Source organism: Caloenas nicobarica, chromosome 6 (assembly GCF_036013445.1).
Source record: "Caloenas nicobarica isolate bCalNic1 chromosome 6, bCalNic1.hap1, whole genome shotgun sequence".
Taxonomy (NCBI): Eukaryota; Metazoa; Chordata; class Aves; order Columbiformes; family Columbidae; genus Caloenas; species Caloenas nicobarica.
Window position 1 is genome coordinate 15,407,252 of NC_088250.1, and position 14,731 is coordinate 15,421,982.

The 14,731-nt window shown below is 38.7% G+C and overlaps 1 protein-coding gene across 6 annotated transcripts in view; it reads right to left on the reverse strand.

The window, feature by feature from the left end:
* GULP1 (GULP PTB domain containing engulfment adaptor 1) overlaps positions 1–14,731 on the reverse strand; it is a 159,050-nt gene that overhangs the window by 80,594 nt on the left and 63,725 nt on the right. For all 6 annotated transcript variants that reach the window (XM_065637671.1, XM_065637668.1, XM_065637666.1 and 3 more), the window contains one exon: positions 1,345–1,435. In XM_065637671.1, coding sequence (XP_065493743.1) covers positions 1,345–1,372 — 28 coding nt within the window. In that variant the 5' untranslated portion in view covers positions 1,373–1,435. The remainder of the gene's footprint in view (positions 1–1,344; positions 1,436–14,731) is intronic.

A 14,731-nucleotide genomic window follows, 5' to 3' on the forward strand; every position in this document is an offset into this window, starting at 1 on the left:
TTTCCCAGTTAAGATAAATCAATCCACAATTAAAGAATACTGAAATGGTTTCTCCAATTATTTGGAAGAAGCTACGCAACTATTAAGCAGCTGGTAGGTACAGATCTCTTGACAGAGGTGTTACAAATATCTACACAAGAAAATACACCAGTACTTAAGAAAAGCATGGGCTATGGATTTTAGCCTGTCTCCTCTGCATCCATCATGGTACTAGGTATTAAATGATCATTCATCTGGTTTTGTAGCCTTTGTGAGTAAGTGTATGTTCCTTTTGCCATCAAGCTACATCTGCTGATATTCTGGGCTACTTACCCTGTTGCCCTGAAAAATAAGACAGGGTCTTATATTAATTTTTGCTCTAAAACTTATTACTTTTTTTACATGTATAGCTGCCTGGACACTATTTAAATTGACTTTTTTTTCTGAACTGTAACTAGGGCTTATTTTTGGAGGAAGGCTTATATTTAGAGCATCCTCAAAAATCCTGAAAAATCATGCTAGGGCTTATTTTTGGGGTAGGTCTTATTTGTGGGGAAACAGGGTATATTATCTCAATTTATCTGGCTTTAACAAATAAATGTACTAGACATGCAAGGATACAGTGATGCTATCATTTCATGTTGGTATAAGGTATGGCAGATTCCTTTTATTTCCAGCTTGGATATTGATACCAAAGCAGGAATTCTTGTTAAATAAACAAAACATTTACACTTACTCCAATTGAGTTTACACCTAGTTACTAAAGTAGGGTCTCTAACTCAGTGTGTATCACCCTTAAGGATCTTTAGTAGAAAACATGAAAAATAAAGAAATCATAATGTTTTACATTACAAACCGATGGGGAAAATAGCAACAAAGCTGTCAGTAAAAAAGCTGCATCTAAAAACTTACGTTTAATCATAAACAGACCATGAAAAGAGAATAAGTGAGCCAGAAGAACAAAATACATACTCTGAATATTTAGTGGTTTCATATTCTTTTGGAAAGCATACCATTTCAGATCGCTGAAAATTCAGAATAGCTTCTTAAAGCTAAGAGATATTCTGCTGCATGAGATATTTCAAGTATATTCAACATGGTTTTCTAAAATAGTTCATCCAAGAATAAGAACTCAATGAATATATATAAATACAGAAGTCACTAACTCTTTAGAAGTAAGGCTTACAATCCAGAAAGTTCTAAAACTATCAGTCAAGAATGTTTTGCTCTGTATGTCTTATTGATGCTCGTTTCTATCTAGCTAATTAGATGCAATTATAAGTACTTCCTGTATAATTTGTGATATTCTAAAGAACTTATAAAGTAAACAGATGTCTCCCGTGGAACATGAGCTACACTACTTACCTTTCTTCCTACTGAAAGCACGATTCATGTTGAAAAAAAATCTATCCAGTCAACAATGTTTCTGGGTTTAGCTTTCTCCCTCCACTTTAACCTGCAGAACATAAGATAAGAAAACAGAAAAGTCCATTATTGTACTTGAAACTAACTCATTATATTCATATTAAAGACAATGCAAGTGATTTTAAAAATTGTGAAATAGTTCAAAGAAATAAAAGGGAGATGTGATTTGCTGAGGAAGAAATTGCAGAATTGAGATGATTTATTTTCAAATGCCCAGTGGTACTTGAAAAAGAAAGACATTTTAAAGCTTTCTGTGAAGCTCTTCTCACTGAGATTTCAGAGACTTGGAGCAGATGGTATTATACATATGCACGAAGACAAATACTACACACAAATAGGTTAGAAAGAAGGCTTTAAAATGAATGCTGACTACAAGACTACATAAAAACTTTAAGTTCACATTTGCACTGCCCTGTTTTGTGTCCTTTAGACTGTCAGATTATTTCAAACTATGCTTTCATCCTCATTAGGACTTGACATTGGGAATGGGGTGGAAATCACAATATAATGGTTCCTCTTCACTGGGTATTTAATACTGAAAAAACTGCCTTCAATCAGTGCAACTACCTCCTTGCTCTGATTACATCAGACTGCACAGTAATTTCTGTATTTTGTTCACTTAAAACCACTGACACGCTCTTAAATCCTTAGCTTATTTTTTGATTCACAATATTACTTTAGAACTTTATTCTTTACCAACATTTTACAGAAAAAAAAAAAAAATAGTACGTGCAATGCTATTCAAAACCATTCCATTTTGCAGTACAGAGATTTTCCTTTTTCAACCATGTGTGAAGACATTCCCACCACTCCTTTCCATTCTGTTCAGATATTCCAGCCGAAAGCTGCACCAGTGCCCGTTCTCCTCCTCTGCTCCCAAAGGAACCCAGTCAAAGGAAAATTTAAAAAAAAGGGGGGAAGACGACAATTGGGGGAAAAAAAAAAGTATTTGGTATCATATTATCTTTGAAATCAGTTAGACTATTACTTGTGCTTTGAATAAAAACAAAAGTTAATCCAGTATTTCAAATGTCAGCATCCAGATGACTGACAAATTCATTTAATATACTTCATGCAGCTCATGAACAGTTCTTGTGGTGCTTGCCCCTCTTTTTCAAATAAGTAAGTTCCATATCAATTTAAGTAACTATATGCCAATTTCCATGTAAATAGTCAGATTAGTACATGTGGGCAATTACAGGCCAAAAAACACCTCCATTTTATTTTCAAATAATCACTGATGTGGTTGGACTTCTGGTCCATACAGTCCTGTGAGAATGAAGGAATAATCCCCATTTACCCGAACTACAGCGCAGTACCCAGATGTGCAACCAACCAACACTTGCTCCTTGAAGTACATGGACCAGATCACGATTGTTTTACAGATTTTACTGAGGAATGATTTCAGCAGCATCAGGGCAATGGGCAATGGCAAATTAGAAATAACACTGGCATGGATGAGCATGGTCACCTTATTAACAGGGACACAGACAAAGCTGAGACGTTTAATACTTTCTTTGCCTCGGTGTTCAACACCAATGGTGGACTTGGGGGCCCCCATAACCCTGGGCTGGAAAACCATGGCTGCGAGAATGATAAACTCCCAATGAATCTGGAACTTATACGGGATCTGCTACTCCAGCTAGATGGCTACAAGTCGATGGGGCCTGATGGGATTCATCCTAGGATGCTTAAAGAGCTGGCTGACGTCATAGCGAAACCTCTCTCCATGACTTTTCAGCGCTTTTGGGAATCTGGAGAGGTCCCAGAAGACTGGAAGGTGGCAAACGTCCCAGTCTACAAGAAGGGCAAAACAGGGATGACCGCGGCAACTACAGGACTGTCAGCTTCACTTCTGTCCCTGGCAAAATCACGGAGAAGGCTGTTCTGGGAGCTATTGAAAAACATCTGAATGACAACGCAGTCATTGGTCCCAGCCAGGACAGGTCCATGAGGGGCAAGTCTTGCCTGACCAACTTAATTTTATCCTACAACAAGGTTACCCAGCTAGTCGACCAAGGGAAGCCTGTCGATGTGATCTTTTTGGATTTCAGCAAAGCCTTTGCTACTGTCTCTCACAGTATTCTCCTGGACAAGATGTCCAGCACACAGCTGGGTAAACGCACAGCAGTGGGTGAACAATTGGCTGATGGGCTGGGCTCAAAGGGTTCTAGTAAATGGGGCTATGTCGGGCTGGCAACCAGTCACTAGGGGGTTCTGCAGGGATCCATCTTAGGGTCAGCGCTCTTCGATGTCTTTATAAATGACTTAGGACTTGAGGGATTGCTTAGTAAGTTTGCCGATGACACAAAATTGGGGGGAGCTGTCGACACTCTCGAGGGCAGAGAGGCCCTGCAGATGGACCTGGACAAATTGGAGAACTGGGCAATCACCAACCGCATGAAGTTCAACAAGAGCAAGTGCCCGATTTTGCACCTGGGACATGGCAACCCTGGCTGTACATACAGACTGGGGACGAGATGCTGGAAGGCAGCTCTGTGGAGAAGGATCTGGGGGTTCTGGTCGACAGCAAGTTGAACATGAGCCAACAGTGTCACTGGCAGCCAAGAGGACCAACCGTGTCCTGGTGCATCCAGCACAGCATGGCCAGCCGGGCAGGGAGGGGATTGTCCCGCTCTGCTCCGCACTGGTGCGGCCTCACGGGGAGCACTGTGTGCAGCTCTGTGTGCCACAGGGTAAAAAAGATATTAAGCTACTGGCGAGCGTCCAGAAGAGGGCTATGAAGTTAGTGAAGGGTTTGGAGAGGAAGCCGTATGAGCAGCAGCTAACATCACTTGGTTTGTTCAGCTTGGAGAAAGAGGAGACTAAGAGGAGACCTCATCATGGTTACAGCTTCCTCACAAGGGGAGGAGGAGGCGCAGGTGCCAACCTCTTCTCTTTAGTGACCAAACCCGAGGGAATGGCAGGAAGATGTGCCAGGTAAGGTTTAGAATAGATATTAGGAAAAGGTTCTTCCCGCAGAGGGTGCTGGAGCACTGGAACAGGCTCCCCAGGGAGGTGTCACGGCCCCAGGCCTGACAGTGTTCAAGCAGAGACTGGACAACGGCCTCAGACACATGGTGTGAACTGTGTGGGGTTGTCACATGCAGGGACGGGAGTTGGACTCGATGATCCTTGTGGGTCCCTTCCAACTCAGGACATTCTATGATTCTACAGGGGTAATCCCAGTAAGTAATAGCTCACCTGTCAGGGAGTTTCACCAAAAGCTGCCAACCTTCATGTGGTTTTCTTTGCAGAGAAGGCACGGAGTAGGACTTTCAACAGTGTAAATGATGACAATCAACTCAGTTTAAATGAAGTAACAAGCAGTAAACAACATCAGAATTTTAGCTTTTCAAGCAACTGCCTGAGGTGCGTAGCTTACAGGTTTCCTTTCCCAGGGAACACAGGCAGCCTGTAACATGCGCTTAGGATATATGAACAATGGCAGAACTTTGTTTAAGACGTTCACCTTCTTCACAAACTATTACAGACAGTGAAGAAAGACATTCTGAATAAAAAGAGAGTGCTTTCCCTCTCGTCTACCTCTGGCAGTTGCCTTGCACAGCACTAGACCCATCACTTCAGCTCTCCTGCACAATGGGATCAGAACATGACCTTTTTCAGAACCCCTTTTTTTTTTTTAAATTGTGTATTCCTGTCCTCATCCAAGAGACTAAATAACATACTTGAGATGCCTTACTGAGTAGCGGATCTCCTAAATAAAGACTGTGCACACACATCGTGAGGCTGTTGGCTGGCCACATTTCTAGAGATCACCGTTCAAGTATTTTGTTTAAAACAAAGAGTAACTAAGTCTGTGTTTTTTTCCTCATGGACAAGGATGTATTACCATTAAAGTAATCTACACTAATAAAAGCCAAAATTTATTGAATACTTACCTAAAAACTGACACTATTTTGCCAAAAGTGTGTTCGTAATTTCAATTACAACAAAATATCAATAGAACAAAATAAGAAAATGGCTTAGGCAGCAACCAGTATTAAAACAATCAGTGTACGTCCACTTACCCCGGAAAAAGTTAATAAACAGGGAAAGAAACACAATTAGCTGCATGCGACTACTTTTAAAATTCCTTCAAACTCTAATATGAACAACTTCATCAATCTCTCAGATGCAGAAAACACAGATGGGTAAATGCCCCATAAAATTTTGCTTTTTAACAAAACCAAACACCACAAGGCTGATAACAAATTCCTCATTTGGGTTTGGAGCAAAAGGGTGATATCAGACTGTCAAGCGGGAGCCACGACATTGTCAGTCTGAACAGTGACATTGGCATGTGGCATGGGACGTTGAGTATTTAAGCTGCCATATCAAACCAAAACAGTAATAGGGCAAAGCAAACGCCTTCATCTCCTTTTCCCTTGGCCTTCACTGTCATTAACCTCTTACTTTCCATGGCAAGTCTAGGCAAAGTTCTGCCTAGACAAGTCTGTGATATCTTTAGTCACAATATTCCAACAGACAACCAAACAAAACTCTCTGAAGCAAGCAAGTTGTTCTCCAGTCACAGATGCTGGACAGGTTTTCTGGTAGAATATGATTTTGTTTCTGAGAATGCTCAACACACAAAGCTGCAGAAGAAACTGAGTTGCGAAACAGTCTGTTAAAAGCTTGTAATGAAGTCAAAAGGAAGGTAAATCAGAAAATCCTATTACGGTACGGGAAGCCCTGAACAGAAGCGGGGAGTCCTTCCCACAAAACCACCTATTTAGAAAGGGTAAAGAATTTGTCTCAATCAGAGGCATTAGGGAATAGGAATGCGGACCAAACCATTTCATTACTCATCACGTAGGAAGACACACCTATGTAAAGAATGTTTCTCCACCTTAGTCTTAGGATTTTTCTTCAGCTTTGTCCAGAAACCAGAGCCTTGTAGGATATATGAACTGCATGTGATTTCATAAAATGGTTAATTGACAATATATGAAGAATTCCAAGAGGCATAAACCAGGGACATTTTAAGTTATACTATATGATTTCTTCTGGGGCAGAGAGAAAAGAGAGAGAAAGAAAAGAGAGAAAAAAGGCCTAGAAAATAATTTTATTAAGGTAACACTAGTAAAAATAAAAAAACAGGCAAACATCCTGGGCCGGGGGGGAGACAAGATATTGTCAGTCTGAACAGTGATGTTGGCATGTGGCATGGGATGTTGAGTATTTAAGCTACCATATCAAACCAAAACAGTAATAGGGCAAAGCAAACACCTTCATCTCCTTTTCCCTTGGCCTTCACTGTCATTAACCGCTTACTTTCCATGGCAAGGTGCTTCCCACAGTGAGGAGGAAACTGCAAAAAGGCAGGGGGTACAATGAAACTAGTGAATCTGGTGACTGAGGTGTTTGTGGGCATTTGGAGTGGTGAGTGCAAGGGCAGTAAGATTAATTAATGGCTTTTTAACACTAATGATAATGTTGGTTGCTGTCTTCTATGCTTTATGCAACAAAAGCCAGAGTGGCAGTCTGCCACCTTCCAGCACTAGCAACTGCAGTCTGAACAACACTGAAGCTTCCACACAGATGTCTTCAAATGCCTGTGGGCTTCTTCAGAAATGTCGTGTTTTGATATGTTTTCCAAATTTAGAGCCATCTCAGACAAACTGAGAGGGGCTACTAAGGAAAGAGATGAAACAAACCACAAACCACTGGTGTAACTGGTCTCATTTGTCTCTAATTTCCTCTTGGGCATTCCTCAGGATTTATTTAGGTGCCTCCCCATCCCCAGCCAGTCCCTTCAAATGGTATGGGCTATAACAATTACTTGTGCTGAACCACACTTGTTTATCTTATTCTTTTTTTTTAAATCTCTTTTTCATTCCACAAATAATAATTTTTAAAAAATCTGCCTAAAACCCCCCCAACTTGCACCAATCCACCCCCTCTTTTCTAAAAAAGAAAAGAGAGCCAAACCTGCCCCTTCCCTCTCAAACACACACACAGTTCCCATACTAAACCCAATTTAGCTTCAGAAGCCCTGAAGATCTGGACTCTTCCCCTCTCAGACCCCAGCCTTTCAAGCATATTGGATAAAATTTCTTAAAGAACAAAGCACAAAATGTCTCAACCTCTGTTTTCAAAAGGGTCGCAGCAGACAGGAATGTGTGATTCATTGACTTGCAATGAAACTTAGGCTTATAAAGTTACTTCTGAAGGTAAGATGAGAAACTTCAGAATACAGAAACAGCTTTAAAATTCTTTTTCTGAGTTAGACCAAAACACTATGAAAACATTCGTCTGATATGACACATGACATAATGAAGGAAAAAATTATAAATGTCTACATGAAGTAATACATAAAAACAAATTAACATCATCATATCATGACATACTCCTCTACCTTTTGTATGACAAGTACCTGAAACACTCATTTGCCACAACCCTTTCTCCTCTGAAACAGTAAAATCATAAGAAAAAGACATTGACACATCAGTGAACAAAATTCAGTGCAGATCTGAACCTGCACTCACCTGGAGCCTTTCTTATATTTGGGAAGCAAGCAGTTCCAGCCACGGTTATGAAATCATGTGTGTCCTTAAAGTTTATAAGTGATAATAGAATAGTCTATAGGAATATAAACCAGAAAAGCATTTTAATAGAATTTAGTGCTATAAAAACTTGCAGGAAAAATACCTCTTCCAGACCCTCAAAAACAGCACAGGTTTATGGGCTTCACCAAAACTGAACAAGTTTCTGTCAGCTGAAGTTCTTAGCCTGTGCTTGGGCTTCATAATTGCACAGAAGCACAAATGGAATTGAAGGAGAACATTAAGTCACTGGAAAGCTTTACTTTAAAAGTTTTATTAATCTCGGCATTTTCAAAAAAATTCATTAGCCAGAATCAAGCTCTAGGTATACTTTATGGCTGAAGGCAAACCTGCAGAAGTCAGAGGTTAATTCTTGTATTTTTTCACACATGCAGACTGAGGGACAAATTGGTGAAGAATTGGTCTTCTAATGCTCTCATCTCCCTGCTACCAAAGTATGCCTTGCTGTTGAGCTGATGATACTCCCACTGGGGCAGAGCTGGAACAAGAATGACTCTGCGGGACCATCTGCCAGCAGTGCTGGCCCTAGAGCCTGCGAGTGAAGCGACCGGAGGTGACAAGTGGTGTGGCAAACACCAAAACAGCTGGAAACCATATCCCTAAAATATACCTCACCTTCCAATATGCTCACTCTCCTTCTGTGAAAGTGATGGGCAGCAACACCCTGATCTGAAGGCTAAAAATGTTCCTCCACTCTGACAGCGACCATAGCCCCTGTTCTCCCCGAAGCTCCTGAAACCAGCTGGAAGGTACAGAAGAATCACACGTACATTTTTCTCTCTCTCTCAACCAGTATAAGCCATTGTGACAAGCGTTTTTCACGCCACAGCAAGTCTTCCAGAGTACAGGTAAAGGATTTCTCATAGATTTCTCGTAGGTCTGCCAGAGCTAGAGGAGTATTCATAACAGCTCTGAGGACAAGCAGACAATATCAACATCAAACAGAAGCCAGGAACCAGAAAATCTATATGAAACTCATGCATTTCATACCAGTTTCCAAAAAGTTCAGGTAAGTGGCTTTTTACTCTCCCATTTCCTAAAATTAACCTGCTCATTTCAGTAATAAAAAAGAAAATACAGATGAGTAACAGGTGACAAGGAGATATCACTGAGACATCTGACAGCAAAACCAACTCCTTAGGCAAGGTTACCACTAACTTCTGTTTTACAGCAAGAAGAAATACCAACATCAAGAAATATAACAAGAATAAATTTCGCTATTAAAGTAGAACACTGAAAAAAATGTATTTTAAACTGCCGCAAGCACCAATAAATCCTCAGACAAGTTGCTAACAGCCTAATCTTAAGAAAAAACAGAGAAATACAAAATTGCCTTGTTTCACAAAACCAGTTCTCTAGATCTGGCTTTTAAAGCACTGGAAAAGACAATTTAAAAGATATTGCATTTTTTTCAGAATATTTATCTGTAAACAATTATTTTGTATGAGGCTTATCAATGATCATGCTGATTTGTATTAGTGGATTACATTACTCACAGAACCAACTGGAGTTTATACTGTACAAACAAAAAGAGTAATTTTAAAATCAGGAATATTCCCTTCTTCCCAAACTTGTTATATTTTGCAAGAAAAATCAATACTCTTATTTTGTTCACTATGATAGAATAATCCTACCAGGATACAAGGAGTAGCTTCGTTTTTCCTCAAATCCACAAGCACCAGCGTCTAGTGAAATGTGGTGAAGGACTTCAGTCGTGTCAGCCTAATTCTTTCCCTGCTGTACAAGAACTTACAGATGTCAGATGCTCAGAGCCAGCAGAAAGGCTTTATACATGTTCTCTCTCAAAGAACTCAGGCACTTTCATCTGTTTCCAAAAGACAGACAGATGGCGAATATCTTGCTCACTTGCAGACATGAGGGTCTGTATTTGACATCCCATTAGCCATTTGATCATCTATATGGAATCTCAACAAGATTTTTGCCTTTTCCACTACTTTCAGATGGATGATGGAGAGCCTGGGGAGCTTAGTGTTTTGATTTTAACAGCAACGGAGTGGGATCCAGCATTGCGGTCCGCTATGAACAGGTAAACGCAGAACAGCTCTTAAAAAACAGTTCTGGGAGAGGGGATATACTGGACTTTTGAGGTTTTCGACTTGCAGCATGAGTAATTCTTGAAAACTTTAGACACAGTCCTTGCTTGAATGGATATATACAGTTAAAAGGAAAGATATGTCCTGACACTGAATATGGTTAATCCTATGTTGCCATCACCCTTTCTCCTCTGGAAGAGCTGATTGCTTCGTACATAATCTAGAGCAGCACTTTATTTCATTACTGGCAGATTATTTTCAAACCCTTCATTGCATTTTCTGTGCTGGGGTGGGAGGGAGGTGGGTGGTGAAGGCAGGCAGGGTGCATGGAAAAAGGGGGGAAAAAAAAAAAGTATTTGAAATCTTCAGGTTTCCAAACACTAGAAAATTGTTGTTAACCTTCTGAAATTTGTAAGGTTCTATTTATTGTATTCATTGTGTTTTCACAATCACATTGTAAAACGTGCCACTGAGAAAAAAGGCAGAGTTGGAAAGACTCATTAGGCATTCTAAATGCAATCTCCAAATACAGCACAAGTTTTAGAAATAACTTAGTTTACTTCTGCTTACAATGAAAAGCTCATCATATTTAGCAGATCTGTTGCAGAAGTACAACAGTTTAACAAAAGGTACCATTTTATCACTCTACCAAAGGGTATTTGGCCAAACTGTAAAAGCACATTAGACACACCACTGTGCACACATGCTCATTAGGTCCCATAAGGCCACTCAATGTGCGTCCAACTTAACTGAAGTTCAAAAGCTGATTGCTGATGTTCAAAAGATTATTAAAAGGAAGTGAAAAACACAGATGTTTGTTTAGACAGAAACAACCAAAAAATTTCAGGATAGGTACGAGGAAACAACCCGCAAGAGAAGAGTGAGGACAAATGTGCCCGAGTCTCCCCACACAGACCTTCCCCCTTACAAATGGTTCAGTAACTCTTTGAAGTCATAGTTCTGGATTTTCATTGTAAAAGCGCTTTGGTGTTTTGTTGTTGTTTCTTTGCTGTTTTTTGTGGGGGTTTTTTATTTGTTTGTTTGGGTTGGTTTTTTTTTTAACATACATACAAGGTCAATACAAAAGTAACAGAGATCATCCTTTTATGGAAAGGAGAAGTACACGCTAAAAAGTTACAATCATGTCAAAGGCGGGGGAGAAGCTATAATTATTTAAACCTATTTATCTGCAGGACTTCAAGTCCATACTTCTATACCTTCATTAATTTGGGGCCCCTTGTTCCACAACCCTCCCTCAAAGGAGACCCAGACCCATGTATAAATTCTAGGCACACAGATTACTATGCAGAATGTATATAAACTTGCTTTCTTATCTTTCACTGTCCAATTCCTATGATCACTTCCTTCCCAGTGCTAAAGGTCATTATTGAAAGAAAATCACAACCATACAAATTTCTAACAACCAATTGTCTCATAACCAATCTATTAACATATTACATACTTCTGAAACAATGACATACAAAAGTGTCATTTATTTAACAAAAGTTTTTAAAGTGCCACTCACTTCACAAAGACTTAAAATCTGTGAATCCCTTACTATGAAAGTTGACAGATTTCTCATTATTTTTACTAGATTCAGAATATTTGCTTTAATTGGTTGGCCTCTAGGACAGCATTAAGTTGTATTTATAGAGAAGAGATGAGTTTTACTAAGTTATTTTAACAGTTTTCAAGATTGAGAAGAGCTGGCAACATCCATTTTGTGATTTTTACTAAAACATCCTCAGAGTGAGTATCTTGAATACCAGATAATATTGTTTTTCAGGATATCATATAACATTCCTTTAGCTTATCATCTTTAACTCTTCATTCTGAACAATCCCAACATTTCAACAAGGATATGATATAAAGTTAAACGCACATATATTAAATTGACTTTAAAATATTATTTTGGTTCCTGTGCTTTTATGACAAATTACTCTCCTCATCTCTGTCTTGTAGATCAGGTATGTGTTCAAGTAGTGCATTATAATGAGTATTAAGGAGAAACATTCGGGTTTTGCACACTATTACGGTTATTATGAATCTTATTTCAGTATTTCTGTAAGTGATCCATCCTACAGTACTTTAGTAGAAATTACTGAGATAGAAACTACTACATAATAGAATTTCCAAGCTAGCAAGACTTAAATTTCTTCAATTTTCCTGCTCTGTATCTTAACACAGCTGGGACATGTAAGTTTTTAAAAGCAAGTTTAGACTCAAACTTTAGACTCAAACATTCATCACATCACACACAGAATGGTATTGGCTACTTGGCACTGGGAGGCCACGATTCCAGTCCCCGCCCCAGTTAACTTCCACGTCAATGAAACATGCTGGAAGTCTAACATTATGGTCACAGTTCGTTCAGCTTTGCATAGAAAAACCTCTAGTGAGGCACGTCCAATATTTGAGGATGAAAGAGTGTCTTCTCCTGTCCTTTACAAGCATCTGATACTTTGACAATGATTCTTAAACCACCCCAGGTCAGCACCAACCTGTCCTGAACCCCCAGAACCAGAGGAGAGAAATACATACAGGTCATCCTCCTAAGTATGCAGAGAAAATTCAGACAACTACTACCAGCAGATTCAGTGACTGATCCCACAACCAAACTACTGGATATTAAAGGAGACTGATGTGAAAAAAACACACCCTATATCCAACCGTTATGCCAAACTATAATACATGTTACTCTCCTCCTCCTTCCTTCAACAACATACGTCAACGTTGCCAATTTTATGAATCACGCATATTTATTCAGATTACTTAAGTTACTTCCAGGACAATCACATACAAATAATACTGGTAGTTGCTAATGAAAATTAAATTACTCAATGTTTTGTATTCATATATAAACACAACCTCAGGAACACTCCTTGAGTATCGTTTTTCCAAAACGACGTTGCTATACGATCAAAGAATCAACCATATGAGACAAAGCTGATCATTTCTACTGGTATTTATATATTTTACAGAAGTTCATTTCAAAAGAAATAGCTAGGAATACTGAAAAAGAACAAACTTGTGTGAAATTACAGTCTTAAACAGTCTTGCGTCTACTGCAGTTTTAAATTTTTGTAAAAAAAAGTTGCGCACAGAGGTAGTAATTGAGAAATGCAGCAACATATGAGAATTTCTGTAATAGGGAATAGTCATTATGGCCCAATGCTATAAAAATCCTGCTCAGAAACACACCACATCTTTAGCTACATTTTTCTGCACTTTTCCAAAACCTATTCTGTTTTAATAGAGAACTTATGCAAGAAGACTCAAGCAAAGCATGTGGACAAAAAGAAGTTGCTGAATTCTTACAACATCTTTGACTCTGCCTTTAAAAAAAAATATAGCTGTTGCAGAACAGCAACATCTAGGTCACTAGATGTTACACTTCTCAATTGTAATTCTCAAAGAAAGAAATTGTACTTCTCAAAGAAAGAAATCAGTCTCTCAACAATCCTGATGTAAACCACAACACAAATTTCTATATACAAAGAAAAAAATGCTAAGAAAAAATAATTCTGCTATGGTTGGGGAGGACAGAGAGAAAATTACATGTGAAATTACTTACACATCTTGATAAATTGGACACGAAGTAAAGAGGAAATATTGTTGTAAACTGTGAGTAACGGAGACATTAAGTACTATGGTGTATTTGTGGAGAGAAGTTCCCGATCACTCTGCCAAACCTCTGCTCCTCTTCCTTCATTTTGTTTATGACTATAAGCACGCAAGTTCTACTTTGTTTATTGAACTACCTATATTTAAATCTTTCTGGAATTCCACTGAACAAATGACACTGCAAAATTTATCTCACCCTTCTATTTCATCCAAGAATATGTCTCTCTGCTAAGTGGATTTTCAAAAATATACCTTGCTGGTCACAACTCAGTGATATTTTTCAAAAAAGGTCTAGCTTTGTGTGTTTAACCTTCCAGAAATTATCCGTTATTATAACTGGACTCTGCCTTCTTAAAGAAAGCACAAGAACTATTAATACCAATGATGTTTTTAAACTCCAGTAAAATCAGAAGCAACAAGATAAGAGCATAATTACTATGGGAGCCAAATTAAAAGGTTCTTCTCACTTCGCAGCTCCTTCAAAAGAAGAATATTGCTGAAACTGATAGTATAAGAATTCTTTTCAAGCAGTAAAATCTCAATATGCTGCCACTGAGACCTGAATTACTTTAATGCCCAAACTAGAGTCTGCATTTGTCAGTAGGCTATTAACTTTTCAAATGTTGTTGGAATCAAGCCAGTGGGAACCCAAATGTATTTTGCAGTCTCTTAATTTACAATACATATATACAACCAAACAGCAGCACTTAATAAGCAGCCAAAAGGAAAAATATTATTTGAAAGCAATCTTAAACTAAAACAAATGAATCAACACCTGAATTTCCTTCAAATTCTCTGAAGAATTTCATAAGCCACCCCACACCCTCATCCTCAGAGGGAAAAAAAGAAAGTCAGAACGATAAACCAAATTACTTTTTTTTTTTAAGTTAAAGTGATGCCTGAACTAAAATGGGTGTAACTAAGGAACGCTGTTTCCTCTCCCATAATGTTACTTAGCATTTATGAAACCTTTCAACAAAGGATGTAGAAGCACCCATTGACATTAGGTAAAGCTTATAAGTACTCCCTTGAGATTACTATCATTCTATCTTGTAAATGCATAAATTAAAACAGAGAGAC